Consider the following 23472-nt stretch of genomic DNA (forward strand, 5'->3'; position numbering starts at 1 on the left):
AAATCTTTAAAAAAAAAAAAAAAAATTTGGGTCTGTTTTATGCACTGCAATGGCCCAGCCAATGCAGAGTTGGTACTAAATCACTATTACGGTTACAGCCTGTCTATCGTATTACCGTACTTACTCCCGCCAATCCCACTTCTAACTTCCCTGGCACTCCGTTTTCTGTTCCACAAAATGAGAGGGTTGAGGGCGGTGACCTCCAAGGGCCTTTCCACTGAGGCGCTCCTTGGTTATGGGCTCTTCCTGCTGAAAGAGATTCCCTAGAAGTTTCTATTCCATCCACGTGGGGGCAGCAAAGGCCAGCGGATCCCAGGGTCTGGCCCAGTGGCGCCAGAGATTGGCACGCCCCCTTCCTCAAAGAAGAGTCAGAGCTTTTCTTTATTTGTGTACCAACCTAGTTCCAGGAAGAATTAAGTCACAAGCCTGAAAATTAAACAAAGCGTGGCAATTAGGGCTAAAAACAGACCAGAGACTATCTAAAGCAACGTGGAGATAAGTGTGGAGATAAGCTAATTACAATAACTGAGCATTGAATTGAGCTCCAACTTTCCAGACATCAGGGCAGGGCAGCCATTAGGGTGAAGTGAGTAAGGCACTCTCTTCAAATTTGCTAAATGTAAGGAGGGGAGTAGCCAAAATCCTGTCATCAAGACAAATAATATGTTAATGCAATATTTCTAAAAATCTATATTAGCAACGACAAAAAAATCCACAATGAACAAAACGCCAAAAATTTAAAATTACATGCAACGTGTACTTAGGAGCATGGTTCTGTTTGGCCTCAGTTCCACAATGGCTGCACACAGTATGGCTGAACCTGGTCTTTAAGGTTTGAAATTTTGTTCATCATGCAATTTTTTTTGCATTAATTTTGATCTTAAAAATATTGTGCTAACGCATTATCTTAATTACAGAGTTTTTGGCATCCCTTTTAATTTTCCAAGATGAGTGCATCACTTTGCCTCACCCTAGTCCCAGGCCTGACGGGTCCCTCTCACTAGGGAGCCTCAGAATCACTGAAGAGAACCCCTGGCCGACAACCCTTTGCCAGGCACATGCCTTGAACGTCTGGGTGCAAACCTGGCAGACATGCAACACACAGCCCCGCCTGCAACTCCATTAATTAGCCCGCCCCTTGGCCGACACACTGTGGCTCTTCCCCTGCGTCTGGCACCAGCCTCCCCATCCTTCTCAAGACAGTGCTCCCAGAAGCCACATCTGATCAGAACCAGCAGGGGAAGAAAGGGATAAAGAAAGGGGTGGGGATGAAACATGAGAGACTATGGACTATGAGAAACAAACTGAGGGCCTCAGAGGGGAGGGGGGTGGGGGAATGCACTGGGTGTTATATGCAACTAATGAATCATCGAACTTTACATCGGAAACCGGGGATGTACTGTATGGTGACTAACATAATATAATAAAAAAAAACATTAAAAAAAAAACCAGCAGCTAAGACAAAACCTTATAAATAAAGACCCGCAAAATCATCTCTAACAAGGACAACTGACACAAGCTTGAAGGGATGAGACAGAAGGAAAGTTCCAGGTCCAAATCTCATTCTAGGCTGAGAGATAAAGGTACAGAGTTTGGACAGAACCATCAGTTGAAAGAACCAAGAACTCTAGACCAGGGCTGTCAGATAGAACTTTCTGCAATAATAGAAATGTCCTGCATTTGCATGGGACAATACCATAACCACTAACCACATGTGGTTCTTGAGCACTTGAAATGTGGCTGGTGCAACCGAGGAACTGAATTCTTAAATTTATTTCTGATTCTATTGAAATTTAAATGGGCTAAGGGCTACTGTATTACAGTGCAGTTCTAGATCCAAGATTCTCAAATTTAACCTGCAGTAGAATCCTCAGCAGGACTTGTCAAAGCCAATTGCTGAGCTCATCTGAGTTCCTAATTCAGGAAGTCTGGCATGGGGCTGTCAGCTTACATTTCTAACAAGCCCCCAGGTAATGCTGATGCTTCTGATCTAGGGATACTTTGAGAACAACTGAGCTAAACATTATTCTGACTCCAAACAATTGTTAGATATTGAATAAGTCACCTTATGTGTAGGTGTTGACTTTCTTGAAGCAAAATGGCAGCCTAAACTTTGATATGGATGTGGATTCAAATCCCTGCAACTCCATTAATTAGCTGTATGAGCTTTGTTTCATTTTCAGCTTCTATATACAGTTGACCCTTGAACAATGCAGAGGATTAGGGGCACCAACAACCCTCCCCCACCCCCCCTACAAAGCTGAAATTCTACATATAACTTTTGATTTCCCCAAAACTTAACCAGAAACCTTACTGATAACAGTCAATTAACACCTATTTTGTAAATTATATGAATTATATACTGTATTCTTACAACAAAGTAAGCTAGAAAAAAGAAAATTTTATTAAGAAAACCATAGGAGAAAATACATTTACAGTACCGTATTTATAAAAAAAATCCACATGTAAGTGGGCCTGTGCAGTTCAAATCTGTGTTAGTCAAGAGTCAACTGTAATATTAGTTAACATTCAACTTCTCCCTCTCTGTTCCATCCACAAAATGGAAATAATAGTACACACCAAATAGGCTAATTACAAAGATTAAATGGAATAAGATATGTATGCCATTCAGTATAAGTTAAGATCATGTCCTGCTCAGAAAATGTATTGAGATTATATATGTGAACATATACTTTGTAGCACAAGAAATACACATTTCCACAAAGTAGTTCTGTCAAGATTACCCAGTGCCAGGGCTTCCTGGGTGGCTCAGTCGGTTAAGCGTCTGCCTTTGGCTCAGGTCATGATCTCAGGGTCCTGGGATCAAGTCCTGCATTGGGCTCCATGCTCAGCAGGGAGCCTGCTTCTCTCTCTCTCTCTCTCTGCCTGCCACTCCCCCTGCTTCTGTGCTCTCTCTGTCAAATAAATAAATATATAAAATCTTTAAAAAGAAAAGAAAGATTACCCAGTGCCAGTGCATTAATTTTCTATTGCTGCATATAACCAATTGCCCCAAAATGTAGCAATTTAAAACAACAAATACTTATTATCTCACAGTTTCTGTGGGTCAGATATGTGGGCATGGCTTCACTGGGTGCCTCTGATTTAACATCTCTCAGGAGGGTGCAGGAAAGCTACTAGGGCTGCAGTCTCATCTGAAGGCTCAACTGGACGGCTAATGAATCCACTTCTTTTGTTTTGTTTTGTTGTTTGTAAGATATATATATTTTGGGGGGCACCCAGGTGGCTCAGTTGGTTGACCAACCGACTTTTGATTTTGGCTCAGGTCGTGATCTCAGGGTCATGGGATTGAGCCCTGTGTCAGGCTCCATGCTCAGTGGGGAGTCTGCTGCTCTCTCTCTCTCTCTCTCCCTCTCCCCCTGCCCCCCCCAACTTTCTTGCTCTCTCTCTAATAATCTTTTAAAAAAATTAAAAAAATAAAAATGGTAACTAGTAAAATGTACACATATCTCTTTTTAAAAGATTTATTTATTTTAGAGAGAGAGAGAGAGTGGGGGAAGGGGCAGAGGGAGAGGGAGAGGGAGTCTTAAGCAGACTCCCCACTGAGTGCCGAGCCCATTACAGGGCTCAATCCCATAACCCTGAGATCACGACCTGAGCCAAAACCAAGAGTCAGATGTTTAATCGACTGAGCTACCCAGGCACCCCTAGTTTAACCATTTTTTTAGATTTATATATTTTAGAGAGAGAGAGAGCACACAAAGGGGAGGGGCAGAGGGAGAGAGAGTCTTAAGCAGACTCCCCGCTGAGCGCAGAGCCCAACACAGGGCTCGATCCCACAACCCTGAGATCACAATCTGAGCCAAAACCAAGAGTAGGACACTTAACCAACTGTACCACCCAGGCATCCCTAACCACTTTTAAATGTATAGTTCTGTGTCATTAAGTACATCAAATGCAGTAAGTACATTCACATTGTTTGTAACCATCACCATCATCCATCTTCAAAACTTTTTCCTTTTCTCCAACTGAAACTCTGTACCCATTTGATACTAGCTCCCCATCCCCCGCCCCACCCTCAAGCCCCTGGCAACTATCATGCTACTCTGTTTCTATGAGTTTGAGTCTTCTATGTACCTCATACAAGTGGAATCATACAACATTTGTCTTTTTGTAACTTGCTTATTTCACTAAACAAAATGTCCTCAAGATTCATCCATGCTAAAACATGTGTCAGAATTCCTTTCCTTGTTACAGCTGCATAGGATTCCATTACATGGATATACATTTGCTTATTTCTTGCTTCCACCTTCTGGGTTTGATCCCACCCATCACAGCCCTCTCGACACAGGCCCCTCAGTGGATGCACCTCATCCCAGGCTTAGTCCTAGGGAAGCCACGCCTGCTCCAGGGATGAGCCTGTTTAGCCTGAGGATCTGCCCAGAGCTTCCCCCACATTCAGGGACTGTCCCCATTCTGGTCCTGTCCACTTCTCTCTTCATCCAGGCTCTACTGCTCTTCTGTGTCTCAGGCTGGGATACCACTTTCTTTGGAGGTTAGAGTCACTTCCCATAAACGATCCCAGCAGGGAATGGGATGCTTTGAACCAAAACATGAACTTCCCATTTACTTGCTATGATACACCACCAATATCTCCCCTCCCATTCCCCATATTTGACCACTCAGTACCCAAAACTGCATGAACTACTTCAGCATTTCGAAAATTATAACTTAGCTGCCTCTTTTAAACAGTTATAATTTCCATTCTGCAGATGAGAAAACTGAGATTCAGAAAGGTTAAGAGAACTGCCCAAGATCACACAGCTAGAAGAGGACAGTGACAGAAGAACTCCATCTAGTTACCATTGAATTTCCAGGATGTCATGAGTGGTTTGTGGGTGCTTTCAGGCTGAGAGCCAACTGGGATAACCATGTTTAGAGGGAATCGTTCTGTTCCGCTCTGCAGTCACCTAACGTAACTCATCTCCCAGTGCATAGAACCGCAGTCCCCTGAGTAGGACAGTCCCAGCACAGGGCTTGCAATGCCTGGGACCTCTTAGGCCTGTGGCACCAACTGGCCTCATGTCCCATGCCTACACTGATAAACCAGAGGAAGACCTCTGACCCAAGTGAAGCTACTGAGGGGTCTCTCGTAGGTGTTTGGAACTGGGACACTAAAAAGCAAAGGAACTCCGATGGTGGAGCTGTAAGGTCCTGTAGAGATGGGGCTGCAGTTGGTGGCCTGGCAAGTCAGTTAGGCAGAAAGCAAGGATTATCTCTCGAGGTAGGATAGTGGCATACTGGTTAGGTGCCTGGACTGTGGAAGTAGGCTACCTGGTGTGAATGAATCACGGATCCCACGTATTAGCTGCAGGATTTGGGGCAAGTTGCCCAACCTTTAGGTGACCCATTTTTCTCATCTGTAAAATGGGGACGCGAACAGTACTTGTTGCTACACTGCAATGAGTGAACACACACCGAGTCTGCAGCACAGGGGCCCAGCACACACTAGCAACTGGCAGCTGGCCTTAGCCCAGAGGCGAGAAGGCACCGCGGCCTCCGACACCCCCAGACGGAGCAGCTCCCCGTGACTTTCCAGTACCCAGTACGTTGCCTCTCACCGAAATACTTTTAAATTTAAAATTCATACACCACGTTTATTTAGAAATTTTATTCCTTTTATTGCAAATTTCTGGTAAAGGAAAGAACACGGAAGCTGATCCTCGTTTAGACTTTGGTCATAAGCGTACGCTGTAGCTCAGTGGCTTACAACCTCGGCAGCCTCTGAATCCCCCGGGGGGCCTTGGTTACTTACAGATGCCTGGGTCCCACCTCCCAGAGGTGCCGGCTCCGCTGGCCTAGGGGGGCAGCCTGGGCATCAGTAGCTCTTCGAACTGCCCGGGTGATTCTGGCATGTTGCCAGGGTGGGGAACCCCTGCGGGAGCTCAGGACACAAGGTGGGCAGCATCAGAAGCACCTGGGCAATTTCAGTGGACAGCCAGCCGTCACCGGCTCATGCAGCCCTCAACCTGAGTCCAGCTGGCCCCCGGGGCCCCCTCTCCCCAGGAGTCGCGCCTGTGGACCCTTCCTCCCCCAGGGACCACAGAGGAGAGGGATGCTGCAGGGGGCATAACTCTCTGTGCTGTGGCTTGTGCTTCAGCAGGGAAACCTGTACTAGACGTACTTACTTGATTACAAAAACAAATTCGCTTTCTGATTGCAAAAGAGCGTTCACCTTTGTCTTTTCATTGTTAAGGGGAAATCGTCTTCCTACATAGTGAGGCAAAGATTTGTGGTAAAATTAGGAACGACGTGTTGGATGACACATTCCTTATAGGATTTCTCAGGTCCAAATTTTCAAAGAATTTTTGGCCAGCCATTGAGGGTAAAATACTATGGACCTCAGTGGCCTATTTTATATGGGTAAACAGTAATAGCCAGTTACATATTTCATTTATGATTTATCCTAAAAATAGAAAATGCTTTAATTTTCCTGAGTCCTTGGCAAACAAAAAACATCTTTTTTTTAATTTTTAAAGAACTGTTTTCCTTTTCCTGGGCACCCTCACAGTTTAGAACAGTGTGTGTCTCACCATTGGTTTATACGAACGCAGGTGAACAATTTCACTGGCGCCAATTTTCAATGACTAATCAAATATGGTGATTGAAAAGAAAACACCCATCATCTACAAAGCTGCTCAAAATGAAAGTTTCTTGACAGTGTTATAAATGCAATATCAATTTGATTCTCTGTCCATACAAAAGTATGAATTTCTATTTCATTAATAATACTGAATGATTAATGTCTTAACAGTGATAAAATTTTTAGAACATTTAAAAATTACATAGGATCCCATTTTTACATCATAATTCTGATGTATTGTCATGCCTTCTATTTTGTCCTAAAACTTTTAGAGGATACATTGCATTGACGTGGTAAAACCAAGGCACAAGAATACAGTTACAATAAGTGTATATAAACCTTAGCACTTTGTGCCAATTTTGGAAACAGTTAGAGAGGAGATCATAAAGCCTGAAAAATTCTCACATCCTATTATGATTAACAATTAATTGCGCAATAAACAGACTATTAACCACCATTCCATTATTAAAGATATGGCTATCACTATACAGGCTGTGGATAATTGAAAAAAGTTTTCAATATTAAAACCTGGTTTAAGTAGGTGGTCTATGCAGATATTGTGCCTTGCATTATCTAGATAATTGCCTTAAGTTTCCATTTTAATTTGCAATGTAAATGGCAGTTATCAATCTTTAAGCTATTTTCATTACATAAATGGTGGTTGGGGGGTTGTTTTCCAAAAGTTAAATCCCTTGTCCCTACAAAAGACAGAAGATTTACAAGAAGATAACCATATAAGAAATGCACAGATAACAATAATAAAATTCAAATACGGACCAAAAGGTTGAATTCTAATCTACCAGGACATTCTCTTAATTTAGGGTGAGGAGCAACACATTCCTGTGACAATTCATTAGTTTCTTAATTTAAAAAAAAAATCACCATGACATTTTTCAAAATAGTAAAGTCTTGGCTAGAGCGTCAAGCATTGAAGGAAAGTCGTTAAGTCTTTTCATTCATAAAATGAAGGGGTTAAAAGCCTTTCCAAATCTAGGGGCAGGGAGGATATTCCACTGAATTTAGAGAAATGGAATAAAGTGGTAAAAATTGTACTTAATACTTTAAAAGAAAGTGTTTTCGAGACCCAAGGTAAACATTTAGACCCATGAAAACACATTGCTTGGCACATGCACGCCATGAATAGAACACTCCTGAATGCAGTGACAGCCTGGCTACGGAGGTATGCAGCTCTTGCCCCACTGGCAAAACCACTTTTGAGGTCCTTGTCCCAGCTCCCTTCACAGGGGAGCCTCTGGCTTCTGCATCTGCTGGATTTGCTTCTGCAGCTGGTCCTTGTCCAACTTCATCTTGGCTTCGAGAACTTGCCTGAGGGATCCTATGCTTTCATAGATGGCTGTAAACCCTTAAGAAGAGGTAAATTTCACAAGAGTTAATATTAGAAAACAATGCTGTGTCAAATTCTACGCCATATAGTAATAGCTGATTTGGGCAATAATTATCAATAGATGCTAAGACTACTGGAGTAAAAGTTTGAGAGGGAACAGGATAGTTACACAGTTTTACTGTATCTCCCTACAGATTACTTTCTAATTACAAAGGGGGAAGGGAACTGTTACAATGGAGAAATCTGGCAGATACCACTTTAACCAAGGGATCAAAGTTAATTTCGCCAATACCGAGAGAAAAAACATCATCACATACTCCTGATAAGGTTCCCTGATAAGTAAGGGACACACTACTTCTGTGGCATTTCTGTCCAAAATGCACAGCCTGAATCTAATTAAGAGGAAGCGAGCAGACCCAAACTGACATTCCACAAAATACTGGCCTGTATTCTCTAATGATGTAACATCACTGAGGAATGGCTTCATACTAAAAGACACTAAATAAACATGATCACAAACTATGCTGTATGATTCTGGAATAGAACCTAGACCGGGAAGGTCTGCTCTAAAGAAAACAATGGTGAAAGTGGAAAATTGAATATTGAAAAATTTTTCATCACTATTTCACTGGACTATAGTTATTTAAGAGAATGTCCCTGTCCTTAGGGTTTATAGATTGAAATGATAAAGGATTAAAAAGGCATCATGACTTCTCCAACTTACTGCCAAATGACTTAGGGAAAAAAAAATTGTATTTACACACACACACACACACACACACACACACACACTCCCATCACACGAGATAAAGCAAATTTCCCAAATGTTAACAATTGGTTAGTCTCTATGAAAGATGTATAGAGTTTTTGGACTATTCTTACAGTTTTTCTAAATTTGAAATAATTTCAAAATAAAAAGCAAAACAAAAGAAAAAATTCCCCATCAAAAAAGCATTTCATGTTATTCTGTATTTCTATGCGTTTTTAAAATACACATTTAAAAGGTCTCATCTTTATTAGTAAATATAGACTTTTCTCTGAGGGGCACCTGGGTAGCTCAGCTGGTTGAGTGTCAAACTCTGGATTTCAGCTCAGGTCATGGGCTCAAGCCCTGCATGGAGCTAAACGCTCAGCTCAGAGTCTGCTCGAGATTGTCTCCCTCTGCCCCTCCCACTCCTACTCTAGCTCTCCCTCTCGCTCTAAAAATAAATAAATAAATCTTTGGGGGGAAAAAGAATTTTCTCTCAGAAAATTTTCTCTACTGACAATTCATGTCATATAAAGAATAAATATTACTTACTAAAAATAATGTTCTTATTGAACAGAAAGAGACAACATGTAAAAGAGCAGGTGACAAATCAGCATGTATGGCATGAGCTTTAATTTGAAAAAGCACATGTAAGTATAGAATGGTACATATAAAGATGACCCCTGGGTGAGAGAAGTTATGAAGATTTAAGAAAATATTTTGTGTTTTCTTATTTTCCATTAAGAAATATATTATTTTGGGAATAAGAAAAAGTAAATCTTTTTATTTTTAAAAAGCTCATATGTCTTTCTTATTAGGTACTGAATATTAACCACTTCTTTTTTTTTTTTAAAGATTTTATTTATTTATTTATTTGACTGAGACAGACAGCCAGCGAGAGAGAGAACACAAGCAGGGGGGTGGGAGAGGAAGAAGCAGGCTCCTAGCGGAGGAGCCTGGTGTGGGGATCCCAGAACGCTGGGATCACTCCCTGAGCCAAAGGCAGCCAGGCGCCCCTGACTATTAACCACTTCAATGGTATGTTGAACAGAAGGGAACAAACCCCCTGAGGGAATGATGCAAAGTTAAACTCTGATGAAATATTCACATACCAATAGCCCCAAAGAAAGAAAATTTGTTTTTATCTTCACAAGTTCTTCAATGCATAAATTTAACTGTGACTTCTACTTATTTTTTTAAAGATTTTATTCATTTGTCAGAAAGAGAGCATGTGCACACAAGCAGGGGGAGGGGCAGGCAGAGGGAGAGGCAGACTCCCCGCTGAGCAGGGAGCCCAACTCGGGACTTGATCCCAGGACCCCAAGATCATGACTTGAGCTCAAGGCAGACGTTTAACCGACTGAGCCACCCAGATGTCCCTATGGCTTCTACTTACATAAACTCATCAAGTTTTGGTGGCAACTACAAAACTATTCTTGGGATCGAACTACTTTTAGTAGATTCTGCAGAAGAAAATTATGGAATCATAGAACTGGAAGGAGCTCGGAGATAATGCAGCGCTCCTCGTCACACTGTAAGCCTGTCTTGTCTTTGCCGACCATGACCAACCAGCCTCCACTTGAATACGTTCAGTCACAAAGAGCTCTCAGGCTCACAAAGCCACCAATGTCTTCTTAGGACCCGTTACCTGAGGATAACCTGCCTCGTGAGGAGTTGAAATCTGTCTTCAAGTAACTTCCACTTACTGGGTCCAGGCCTGTATTCCTAAGCTCACAGTGTGAATCTAACCCCTTCTTTACATGCGACAGTACTTCAGACCTGGAAATCAGCGTTACCACTTTCTTCTAAACATATGTGAATTAATGGGCCCTGCTGACTTCCGCGCGGAGGAAAATCATTCGCTGCCATGGCAGCATACTGCCCGCGGTATAAAATAAGCCTTCCAAAGCCGCTCAAAGATAGAGGTTCATTTCTGAGACATACTGATCATGGCTATGAGCAGAAACGAACCCGCAGATGGCACTAAAGAAAGTGCACATCGGTTGCAAAATGAGCAGTTTTCATTTGTGTGCCTGTCCCTCGTGGTGGCTTTCCACATACTTGGAATTGAAACAACACGTCAGTTCAATACAGCACAGCTACTTAGGGAACCACCTAAGGGCGTTTCACTGTGATGACGGTTAGCCAGGGGGTTGCTCATTAATTGGTTTTCAGATCCCTTTGAAAATGACCCCCGAGCGGGAGTCCAAGATGGCGGAGGAGTAGGAGCGCGTAGTTCCGACTGCTCCCAGGAATTCAGCTAGATAGCTGTCACATCATGCTGAACACCTGCGAACTCAACCGGAGATCTAAGAAAAGAACAGCTGCAACTCTACAAATAGAAAAGCGACCACTTTCTGCAAGGTAGGAGGTGCGGAGAAGTGAGTCCGAGGTGATATACGGGAAGATAAACCCCGGGGGGAGCCTCCATCAGCGGGCACCGGAAAGTGACATAGCGTGGAGGACAAAATCAGAACTTTTAAAACACTGCTCTGGTGAGGGACGTCCCTGCCTGAAAAGTGCTCAGGCGGCGAAGTGGGGTGGAATTCTAGGTGGGACAATGTGGTCTCAGGATCCCTGGGGTCACAGGAAGCCCAGGGGTGCCTGAGTGGCAGAGTTCCCAGGCATCTGAGCGGGAAAGCTGGCTGCAATCAGCGAACCCAGGAGTGGGCTCTCAGCTGGGTGTTGCTATGAACCACAAACCGTGGCACAGTTGGGAAACTGCTCTCCCAGCAGGGGCCCAGGAAGTGGCAAACAGAAGTGAGACCCCTCTTCCTTCGCTGGGAGAAGCGGCGTGGGTGTGCACCGCAGGAGTCTGCAGGGCTCGGAGACTGGAAACAGGGTCGGGTGCCTGAGACAGAAATGTTCGGTCACAGGCTGGGTGAGCACGGAGTGCGGCTGGAGACCAGGGGACAGGAGTGATTGACTGCTCTTCCCTGAGGGCACACTGGGAAGTGGGGCCTCGAGCTCTTAGCTCTGGGCTGGAGACTGGGAGATTGCCATTTTCATTCTCATCTTCTAAAGCCGTGCCGAAAACCTTTAAGGAACAAAAGCCACGTAGAGCAATCAGAAGCAGCTTAATTAGCCTGCCCCCTGGCAAGGGTGATGCAATTCCACCCAGGGCAAAGACACCTGAGAATCGGTGCAACAGGCCCCTCCCCCAGAAGATGAGCAAGAACTTCCGACTAAGACCAAGTTTACTAATCACAGAGAACTACAAAACTCCAGTGCTAGGGGAATATAGCATATAGAATTGTGGGGGTTTTTTCCACGAATACTTCAGTCTTTCAATTTTAATTTTTTTCTCTTTCCTTTTTCAACCAATTTCTTTCTTTTTTAAGATTTCATTTATTTGTCAGAGAGGGAAAGCAAGCACAAACAGGAGTGGCAGGCAGAGGGAGAAGCAGGCTCCCTGCTAAGCAAGGAGCCTGATGCAGGACTTGATCCCAGGACCCTGGGCTCATGACCTGAGCCAAAGGCAGACGCTTAACCGACTGAGCCACCCAGGAGTCTCAACCAATTTCTTATTTTATCAACTCTGTTTTTTAAATCTTTTTTAATTTTCATTTTTACAGTTACATTTTTATCCTTTCATTGTGCTTATTTTTGTATATACCTAAGTTTTTCTTTCTTGACAATTTTGGGATGCAGTTTCTTCTAAAAAAACAGACCAAAATACACCCAGAATCTAGTGTATGACTCTGTTTTCTTCACCTGTCTGATCATATTCTCTCTTTCTTCTTCTTTTCTTTTTTTTTTGTTAAAGTCTGTTTGAATTTTCATCTTTACAGTTACAGTCTATCCTTTCAATGTATTTAATCTTATTTGTGTATGTATATAGGTTCTTTTTTTTACAAGTTTGGGATGTAGTTTCTTCTAATAAACCGACCAAAATACACTCAGAATATAGTATAGGGCTCTGTTCTGTTCACCTGTCTGTTTATATTCCTTTTTTTTTGTCTTTTAATTTTCATTTTTTTGATAAAGATTTTATTTATTTTGAGTGAGAGAGGGAACACAAGCAAGGGGACGGGCAGAGGCAGAGGGAGGAGCAGACTCCTTGCTGAGCAGGGATCCTGATGTGGGACTTGATCCCAGGACCCTGGGATCATGACCTGCACAGAAGGCAGGCGCTTAACTGACTGAGCCACCCAGGCTTCCCTAATTTTCATTTTACAGTTACATTCTATCCTTTCATTGTATTGAATTTTATTTTTGTACATATATGTTTTTCTTTCTTTACAATCTTGGGATCTAGCTTTCTAATAGAGAGATCAAAATATACACAGGATCCAGTGTATTACTCTGTTCTTTCACCTGTCTGATTATATTCTCTCTCTTTTTAAAAAAAAAATTTTTTTTCTTTTTGGTTTTCAGTCACTTCTGATTTGTTTAGTGTATATTTCTCTGGGGTTGTTTTTGCCATTTTAGTAATTTGTCCTCTCATTCATCTGTTCTTCTCTGGACAGAATGACAAGATGGAAAAACTCACCTCAAAAAAGAGAACAAGAGGCAGTACTGACTGCCAGGGACCTAATCAGTATGGACATAAGTAACATGTCTGAACTAGAGTTCAGAATAACAATTATAAAGATACTGGCTGGGCTGGAAAAAAGCACAGGAGACACTACAGAATCCCTTTCTGGGGAAATAAAAGAACTCAAATCTAATCAAGTTGAAATAAAAAAAGCTATTATATTGAGATACAATACAAAATGGAGGCTCTAACTGCTAGGATAAATGAGGCAGAAGAGAGAATTAGTGATCTAGAAGACAAAATGATGGAGAAAAAGGAGCTGAGAAAAAGGGAGATAAACAACTCCTGGATCACAGGCGGATAATATGAGAGATAATGATACCATAAGCGAAACAATACTTGAATAATTGGAATAACAAGAAGAGGAAAGAGAGAGGGGGGAGGGCAGAAGGTATAGTTGTTTAGTGTTGAGAACTTCCCTAATCTTGGGAAGGAAACAGGCATTCAAGTCCAGAAGGCATAGAGAACCCCCCTCAAAATCAATAAAAATAGGCCAATACCCCGACATACAATAGTAAAATTTGCAAATCTCAGAGACAGAAAATCCTGAAAGCAGCTTGGGAAAAGAGGTCCATAACCTGAAAGGGTAGACACATAAGGCTGGCAACAGACCCATCCACAGAGACCTGGCAGGCCATAAAGGACTGGCATGATACATTCAGGTGCTAAATGAGAAAAATATGCAGCCAAGAATACTTTATCCAGCTAAGCTGTTATTTGAAATAGGAGAAATAAAAAGCTTCCAGGACAAAGAGAAACTAAAAGAATTTGTGATCATTAAAACAGCCCTGCAAGTAATATTAAAAGGGATCCTTAAAGCAAAAAGAGAGCACAAAAGTAACACAGAACTGAAAGGAGCAGAGACAATATACAGGTACAGTGACTTTACAGGTAATACAATGGCACTAAATTCATATCTTTCAGTAGCTACTCTGAATGTAAATGGGCTAAATGCCCCAATCAAAAGACAGAGGGTATCAGATTGGATAAAAAAGCAAGACCCATCCATATGCTGTCTTCAAGAGACTCATTTTAGACCCAAGACACCTCCAGATTGAAAGTGGGGGTGGAAAACCATTGATCAAGCTAATGGGCATCAAAAGAAAGCTGGGGTGGCAATCCTTATATCAGACAAATTAGATTTTTTTAAAGATCTTATTTATTTATTTGACACAGAGAGAGATAGCCAGCAAGAGAGGGAACAGAAGCAGGGGGAATGGGAGAGGAAGAAGCAGGCTCCCCGCTGAGGAGCCTGATGTGGGGCTTAATCCCAGGACTCTGGGATCATGCCCTGAGCCAAAGGCAGATGCTTAACGACTGAGCCACCCAGGCACCCCCAGACAAATTAGATTTTAAACCAAAGCCTGTATGTAATAAGAGATGAGGAAGGACACTATGTCATAATTAAAGGGTCTATCCAACAAGAAGATCTAACAGTTGTAAATATTTATGCCCCTAACATGGGAGCAGCCAATTATATAAACCAATTAATACCAAATTAAAGAAACACATTAATAATAATACAATAATAGCAGGGGACTTTAACACCCCACTCACAGCAATGGACAGATCACTTAAGCAGAAGATCAACAAGGAAACAAGGGCTTTGAATGACACAATGGACCAGATGGAATTCACAGATATATTCAGAACATTCCACCCTAAAGCAACAGAATACACATTCTTCTCGAGTACACATGGAACATTCTCCAGAATAGATCACATACTGGGTCACAAATCACATCTCAACCAGTACCAAAAGATTGGGATCATTCCCTGCATATTTTTGGACCACAACGCTTTGAAACTGGAACTCAATCACAAGAGGAAATTTGGAAAGAACTCAAATACATGGAAGCTAAAGAGCATCCTACTAAAGAATGAATGGGTCAACCACAAAACTAAAGAAGAATTTTAAAAAATCATGGAAACAAATGAAAATGAAAGCACAACTGTTCAAAACCTTTGGGATGCAGCAAAGGTGGCCCTAAGAGGGAAGTATATAGCACTAAAGCCTTTCTTAAGGAACAAAAAAGGTCTCAAATACACAATCTAACCTTATACCTAAAGAAGCTGGAGAAAGAACAGTAAATAAAGCCTAAACCCAGGAGGAGAAAATAATTAATAAGGATTAGAGCAGAAATCAATGAAATAGAAACCAAAAGAGAGTAGAACAGATCAATGAAACTAGGAGTTGGTTCCTTGAAAGAATAAGATCAGTAAACCCCTAGCCAGACTTAACAAAAAGAAAAGAGAAAGGACCCAAATATATAAAATCATGACTGAAAGAGAGGAGATCATAACCAACACTGAAGAAATACAATTATAAGAACAGATTACGAGCAACTATATGCTAACAAATTAGACAATCTGGAAGAAATGGATGTAGTCCTAGAGTTGTATATACTACCAAAACTGAAACAGGAAGAAACAGAAAACCTGAACAGACCCATACCCAGCAAGGAAATTGAAGCAGTAATCAAAACTCTCCCAACAAATAAGAATCCAGGGCTGGATGGCTTCCCAGGGGAATTCTACTAAACATTTAAAGAAGAATTAATACCTATTCTTCTGAAGCTGTTTCAAAAAATAGAAATGGAAGGGAAACTTCCAAACTCTTTCTATGAGGCCAGCATTATTACCTTGGTCCCAAACCAGACAAAGACCCCACCAAAAAGGAGAATTACAGACCATTATCCCTGATGAACATGGTTGTAAAAATTCTCACCAAGATACTAGCCAATAGGATCCAACAGTGCATTAAAAATATTATTCACCACGACCAAGTGGGATTTATTCCTGAGCTGCAAGGGTGGTTCAGCATCCGCAAATCAATCAATGTGATACACTGCATAAATGAAAGAAAGGATAAGAACCATATGATCCTCTCAAAAGATGCAGAAAAACATTTGACAAAGTACAGCATCCTTTCTTGATTAAAACTCTTCAGTGTAGGGATAGAGGGGTACATACCTCAATATCATAAAAGCCATATACAAAAAGCCCACAGTGATCATTCTCAATGGGGAAAAACTGAGAGCTTTCCCCCTAAGGTCAGGAACATGGCAGGGATGTCCACTCTCACCACTGTTGTTCAACATAGCACTAGAAATCCTAGCCTCAGCAATCAGACAACAGAAAGAAATAAAAAGCATCTGAATTGGCAAAGAAGAAGTACAACTCACTCTTTGCAGATGACATGATACTCTATGTGAAAAACTCAAAAGACTCCATCCCAAAATTGCTAGAATTCATACAGCAATTCAGCAAAGTGGCAGGATATAAAATCAGTGCACAGAAATCAGTTGCATTTCTATACACTGAGACAGAAGAAAGAGAAATGAAGGAGTTGATTCCATTTACAATCGCACCAAAACCCCTAAGATACCTAGGAATAAAACTAATCAAAGACACAAAGGATCTGTACTCAGAAAACTATAGAACACTCACGAAAGAAACTGAGGAAGACCACAAAGAAATGGGAAAACGTTCCATGCTCATGGATTGGAAGAACATATATTGTTGAAATGTCTATGTTACCTAGAGCAAACTATACATTCAATGCAATCCCTATCAAAATATCATCAAATTTTTTCACAGAGCTGGAATAAATATTCCTAAAATTCATATGGAACCAGAAAAGATCCCAAATAGCCGAAGGAATGTTGGGAAAAAACCCCAAAAAACTGGTGGCATCACAATTCCAGACTTCAAGCTCTACTATAAAGCTATAATCATCAAGACAGTATGGTACTGGCACAAAAAAAAGACACACAGATCAGTAGAACAGAATAAAGAACCCAGAAAATGGACCCTCAACTCTATGGTCAACTAATCTTCAACAAAGCAGGGAAGAATACCCAATGGAAAAAAGACAGTCTCTTCAACAAATGGTGTTGGGAAAGTTGGACAGCCACATGCAGAAGAATGAATCTGGACCGTTTTCTTACACCATACACAAAAATAGACTCAAAATGGATTAAATACCTAAACATGTGACAGGAATCCATAAAAATCTTAGAGGAGAACACAGGCAGCAACCTTTGTGACCTTGGTTGCAGCAACTTCTTGCTAAACACGTCTCCAAAGGCAAGGGAAACAAAAGCAAAATGAACTATTGGGACTTCATCAAGATAAAAAGCTTTTGCACAGCAAAGGAAAGTCAACAAAACCAAAAGACAACCAACAGAACGGGAGATGATATTTGCAAATGTCTTATCAGATAAAGGGCTAGTATCCAAAATCTATAAAGAACTCAACACCCAAAGAACAAATAATCCAATCAAGAAATGGGCAGAAGACATGAACAGACATTTCTCCAAAGAAGACATACAAATGGCCAACAGACACATGAAAAAATGCTCAACATCATTTGGCATCAGTGAAATACAAATCAAAACCACAATGAGATACCACCTCACACCAGTCAGAATGTTTAAAATTAAGACGTCAGGAAACGACAGATGTTGGCAAGGATGTGGAGAAAGGGGAACCCTTACACTGTTGGTGGGATTGCAAGCTGGTACAGCGACTCTGGAAAACAGTATGGAGGTTTCTGAAAAAGTTGAAAACAGAGCTACCCTACAACCCAGGAATTGCACTGCTGGGGATTTACCCCAAAGATACAAATGTAGTGATCCGAAGGGGCACCTGCACCCCAATGTTTATAGCAGCGATGTCCACAATAGCCAAATTATGGAAAGAGCTCAGATGTCCATTGACAGATGAATGGATAAAGAAGATGTGGTGTACACACACACACACACACACACACACACACACACACACACACTGGAATGTTATGCAGCCATCAAAAAAATGAAATCTTGCCATTTGCAACAATATGGATGGAACCAGAGGGTACTATGCTAAGTGAAATAAGTCAATCAGTGAAAGACAATTATCATATGATCTCACTGATATGTGGATCTCACTGATATGATCTCACTGATATGATCTCACTGATCTCAAACAGGTGAACATAGGAAAAGAGAGGAAAAAATAAGATGAAATCAGAAAGGGAGAAAAACCATAAAAGACTCTTAATCATAGGAAACAAACAGGATTTCTGGAGGGGAAGGAGGTAGAGGGATGGGGTAACTGGGTGATGGGCATTAAGGAGGGCTTGTGATGTAATGAGCACTGGGTATTATGTAAGACTGATGAATCACTGACCTCTATGTTTGAAAGTAATAATACATTATATGTTAATCAATTGAAGTTAAATAAGAAACATTTAAAAAAAGGAATAAAGATTAACAATTAAAAAGAAAAGAAAAAACCCATGAGAGCCTTCTGCTTTTTGGCCTACCAGCGTCAACTTCTGCTTTCATTTCCTTCATGTCCTCATTCATCTGTAACTCCAGCTTGTTGATCCGCCCATGCACTTTCTCCTCTTCTTGTTTTGTTCTCTGCACTTCCATGTTCCTCTTCTGACTTTCTTCTATTTTGTCAAGTCTGGCTGACATCTGGCTGAGCTTCTTCTCCATGTCCCTTTCACTGGCTCCCTGAGATCCATGAGAAGAATTGCACCAGGTTATTCCAAAAGGAAAGTCTGTCCTGCACCCGTATCAGTCATAGTATCATTTAACAACAATCTGCAGGGAATAGAATCGCAAAGGTGGTTTGTTGGCTCGCTCAAACATCCATTCTCTCCTGTTTCCTTAACAGAGCCCTGAATTTCAGCTGGGTGTAAGCTCACCCAGAATTAAGACTACATTTTCTGCTGTCTCCTGAGTTTAGTGTGGCCATAAAAATGAAGCTCTGGCCAATGAGATGTAAGTAGAAGGGTGTATGGCAGTTTCCAAGGAAAGCTAAAAGGCAGCTGAGGCTATCCTCACCCCTTCTGTCTTCCTTCTGTTCCTGGAATTCAGACATGATGGCTGGAGCACTAGTGGTCATACTGAACTATGAGAACAAGGGTCACTCTCTAAAACTGCAGAGAGTTGAGCCAGAAGAATTGTGGGTTGCTGAGGACTGATAAGCTACCACATCAGCCCTACATTCCCTACCCCAAACAGCTTTTCTGTGAAGGAGAAATAAGATGCTATCTTATTAAAGCTACTATTATCGTGGGGTTTACTGTTAATTATTAACCAACCCACATGTAAAAATAAACAGTCACCCAAAGACACAGAAGCCTACAAATGTAGTATGAATCTAAGTAAATCAATCAGTAGATCTGATAATATACAGGAGAACATTTACAGAAATATTTGAAATATTAAATATTTTCTTTTCTTTCCAACGTGCCTGGTTTTTATGGGAATCTGCGTCTGCGAGTAAGCTTTGGAGGCCAAGACTATAAACACTGAGTGGTAAGTGGGCTATTGCATGACCTAGCTCTCTTGATGTTGGACAATGCAGTCTCAGCCCTGAGAGACAGCAGAGTCAGAGAGGCAGACTGCACCAGATGCTTCTGCTCCACCGAAGTCCAACAGGAGGAAGGAGTGCAAGAAAAGAGAAGGGAGAGGAAGATATTTGCTTGCCAAATACCAGTTTCAGAGCCTACTGGTTTTGAATATTCTACATGCAAGGCTTTCCTGATGGTTTCTGAGCAGTTCTGCAACCCTTCTTTCTCTGGGAGAGTGGGGTAAAAAGAGAAGGAAAATGGAGACGAGAGGGGTAGATTTTGTTGACATGTTGCCCCGTGACTCGACATCCTGTGGTTATAGCGTGAAGGAGGGGCCTAACGGGAGAAACCTAGTCGATGCTGTTTTCCAGATGATGAAATTCACCCGCACTAGGATGAAGCTTGTAGTTAGTTTTATTTAGAAATGCAGGTGGACAATTTGGTTCATGAAGGTCTTGACTTAAATTCATCTTAGCTGAAGGTGCCAAAATTTTCTACTTTGCCTTTGTTAACCAAAACAAATTCAAGTGCTCTCTTTATAATGAACACAGAGAAAGAAAGGATTCTAACACAAGAAATAACTGAACAGCATAATGTGGTGCTAAATCAGTCAATGCTAAATTGCTAGGGATTATTCGCAAACATTGCAGGCCCCCGCCCAATAACTTTACTATATTATGCTATACATCAATACCTACACTGTTTTCCTTAACAACCAAGGAAAGCTGATCAATCTTCTGTAAAAGTTCTTTCTCTATCCGCTCTTGCTCCTGTTGCAACCAATTCCGTGCAGATAAAATCTCATTACTGAGTTCTTCAATCGTACCTTTAAATCTAAAATAAGAAAATCAGCAAGTTAGATGTATAACAACTGTAAAATTACATCACACGATCTCAATCTCTGGCTATCAGATTTCTCATAAATATGTCAGTGTTAACCTTGGCTCCCTCAAAATTACAAGCTTACCTTCCCTTAGAATTGCCCTTAGCACTAAATTGGGGATGGGGTGGGGGGCAGGGAAGGAGGATACAACAGACACGCACCTGATAATACTTCCTACTGGTGAAGAGCTGATGGGGTGGGTGTGAAGGTGTCACAGTGACACACAGCCACGCCCGGTGCTCATCTTTTCCCTTCACAGGTTCCCCGGTGTTCTTGGTTCAGAAAACACCCTTCCAGCCTCTTCTCTTTCCCTAGGCTCTTCCTCCTTCTCCCTGTTATCTCCCAGGACTAGAGCCTGGCTGCCTTTCTCTCAAATATTCTCTAAATTGCTCTTGCCCCATACGATACTTCCGAATTCAAACCAAAAAGAAAATTGAAAAAAAAAAAAAAACCCACCCTCCATTCCTCTGGTCCTCACCCTTTCCAAATACCTTTTAAAAAAACTCCACACTTGCTACCTTCCTGTCATTACTTTTGTATTCATTTTGTTATGAAATGGAATAAAAGTAGGAAGGAACACATGACTTAAATAATAACAGTAATAATAAAATGGACACCATTTTCCTCTTCTTTCCTATTAAGAAATCCTCAGATGTGAGCTGGGGCCACGGCTGCCTGACCACAGACTACATCCCTAGCCTCTCTTGCAGCTAGGGGTGGCCATATGACCAACTCGGGCAATGGGACACATGGAAGAGTGGCTGGTACAATTCCTGGGTCATGCTACCATAAAAAGCTTCTGGGCCTTACCTGGGCAGGAAAGCAAGCCCGCAGCCCCAGCCAGCTGTGGAGCTCAGCCTGCAGCCCTGCTGGACTAGGAAGACTGCCTTAGAGCACCACGACTTTAATGTATTCATTATGCTAACAATGTTTCAATGGAGTCTTTAGAGTTTCTCTCTATAAGATCACACCATCTATAAACAGGGATAATTTTACTTCTCTGTTTCTGATTTGGGTGCCTTTTATTCCTTTTACTTGCCTAAGTGCCCTGGCTAGGACCTCTAGTACTGTGCTCAACAGAAGTGGGAAGAGTGAGCACCCTCGACTTATTCCTCATTTTAGAGGAGAAGCTTTCAGCTTTGCACTGCCGAGTAGATATTATCTGTGGGCTTGTCATATGTGACCTTTGTTATGTCAAAATACATTCTTCCTATACCCAATTTGTTGGAGTCTTTATCATGAAAAGGATATCAAATTTTTTCAAATGCTTTTCCCACATTATTGAGATAATCATATGATTTTTTATCCTTCATTCTGTTAATGTGGTGTATCACATTTATTGATTTGCATATACTGAACCATCCTTGCATTCCCAGGGATAAATCCCACTTGATCGTGCTGTGTCGTCCTTTTAATTTGCTGTTGAATTTGGTTTTCTATGCATTTTGTTGAGAATTTTTACATCTATGCTCAACAGGGATATTGGTCTGTCTTTGGTATCAGGGTAATGCTGGATTTACAAAATGAGTTTGGAAGTGTTTCCTCCTCTTTAATTTTTTGAAAGAGTTTGAGAATGATTGACATTAATTCTGGTTTAAATTTTGGTAGTATTCATCCATGAAGCCCTCTGGTCCTGGGCTTTTCTTTGTTGGGAGGTTTTTGATTAGTGATTCAATCTCCTCACTTGTTATTGGTCTGTTCGGATTTTCTGTCTCTTCCTGATTCCATCTTGATAGGTTCTACATTTCCAGGAAATTATCCATTTCTTCCGGCTATCCAATTTGTTGACATATGATTGTTCATGGTAATCTCTTATGATCCTTTGTATTTCTGTGGTATCAGTTATAATGTCTCTTCTTTCATTTATAATTTTATTTGAGTCTTCTTTTTTTTCTTGGTTAGCCTGCCTAAAGTTTTGTCAATGTGGTGTATCTTTCAAAAAAAAAAAAAAAACAACCCAAGAATTAGTTTAATTTTTCCTATTGTTTTCTATGCTCTACTTCATTTATTTTTGGCCTAATCTTTATTATTTCCTTCCTTCTGCTATTTTTGTACTTAATTTGTTCTTTGTTTTCTAGTTCCTTGAGGTATAAATGTAGGTTGTTTATTCAAGATCTTTCCTTTTTCTTAACGTAGGCATTTATTACTGCAAACTTTCCTCATAAAACTGCTTTGGCTACATCCCATAACTTTCAGTACATTGTGTTTCCATTTTCATCTATTTCAAGATTTTCTAAATTTCCCTTTTGATTTTCTTTGAGCCATCTGTTGATCAGGAGTGTGTTGTTTAATTTCCACATGTTTGTGAATTTTCCAATTTTCCTCCTATTACTGATTTCTACTTTCATCCCACTGTGGTCAGAAAAGGTACTTGATATGATTTTGATCTTCTTAAATTTATTAAGACTTGTTATGTGAGTGGCGCCTGGGTGGATCAGTCAGGTTAAGCATCTGCTTTTGGCTCGGGTCATGATCCCAGGGTCTTGGGATCAAGCCCCAAGTTGGGCTCCTTGCTCAGCGGAGAGCCTACTTCTCCCTCTCCTTCCGCCTACCACTCCACCTGCTTGTGCTCTCTCTCTGTCAAATAAATAAATAAAATCTTAAAAAAAAAAGACTCGTTTTGTGACCTAACGTATGATCTATCCTAGAGAATATTCTATGTACACTTAAGAGGAATTTGTATTCTGCTACTGTTGGATGGAAAATTTTATATATGTCTATTAGGTTTCTAGTTGGACAGGGCTTCCGATTATGCTCTGAGGTCATGGGGTTGAGGGAAACACTGGCTGGGCTCCCCAGTCAGACGGGCCTCCTAACTGGGCTCTGCATTCAAGCAGGGTTGTTGGCTGGGCTCCCTGGCCAGGTGGGGCTGCTGGGCTAGGCTACATGATCAAACAGAGCCACTAACTGCACTGGACAATTACCTCTGGTTGGCTGAGGTCTCAGACTGTGTTCCCTGGCTGGGCAGTGCTGCTGTTTGGGATCCATGATTAAGCGCCGCAG

General features: G+C 41.4%; 1 protein-coding gene across 4 annotated transcripts in view; it reads right to left on the reverse strand.

The window, feature by feature from the left end:
• Positions 1-5617: 5617 nt before the first annotated feature.
• FAM81A (family with sequence similarity 81 member A) overlaps positions 5618-23472 on the reverse strand; it is an 80997-nt gene continuing 63142 nt past the window's right edge. For all 4 annotated transcript variants that reach the window (XM_034660905.1, XM_034660904.1, XM_034660907.1 and 1 more), the window contains exons 7-9: positions 20285-20420; positions 18546-18741; positions 5618-7967 (exon numbers count right to left, since the gene is read on the reverse strand). In XM_034660905.1, coding sequence (XP_034516796.1) covers positions 7843-7967; positions 18546-18741; positions 20285-20420 — 457 coding nt within the window. In that variant the 3' untranslated portion in view covers positions 5618-7842. The remainder of the gene's footprint in view (positions 7968-18545; positions 18742-20284; positions 20421-23472) is intronic.

This window comes from Ailuropoda melanoleuca, chromosome 5, assembly GCF_002007445.2.
Source record: "Ailuropoda melanoleuca isolate Jingjing chromosome 5, ASM200744v2, whole genome shotgun sequence".
NCBI classification, from domain to species: domain Eukaryota; kingdom Metazoa; phylum Chordata; class Mammalia; order Carnivora; family Ursidae; genus Ailuropoda; species Ailuropoda melanoleuca.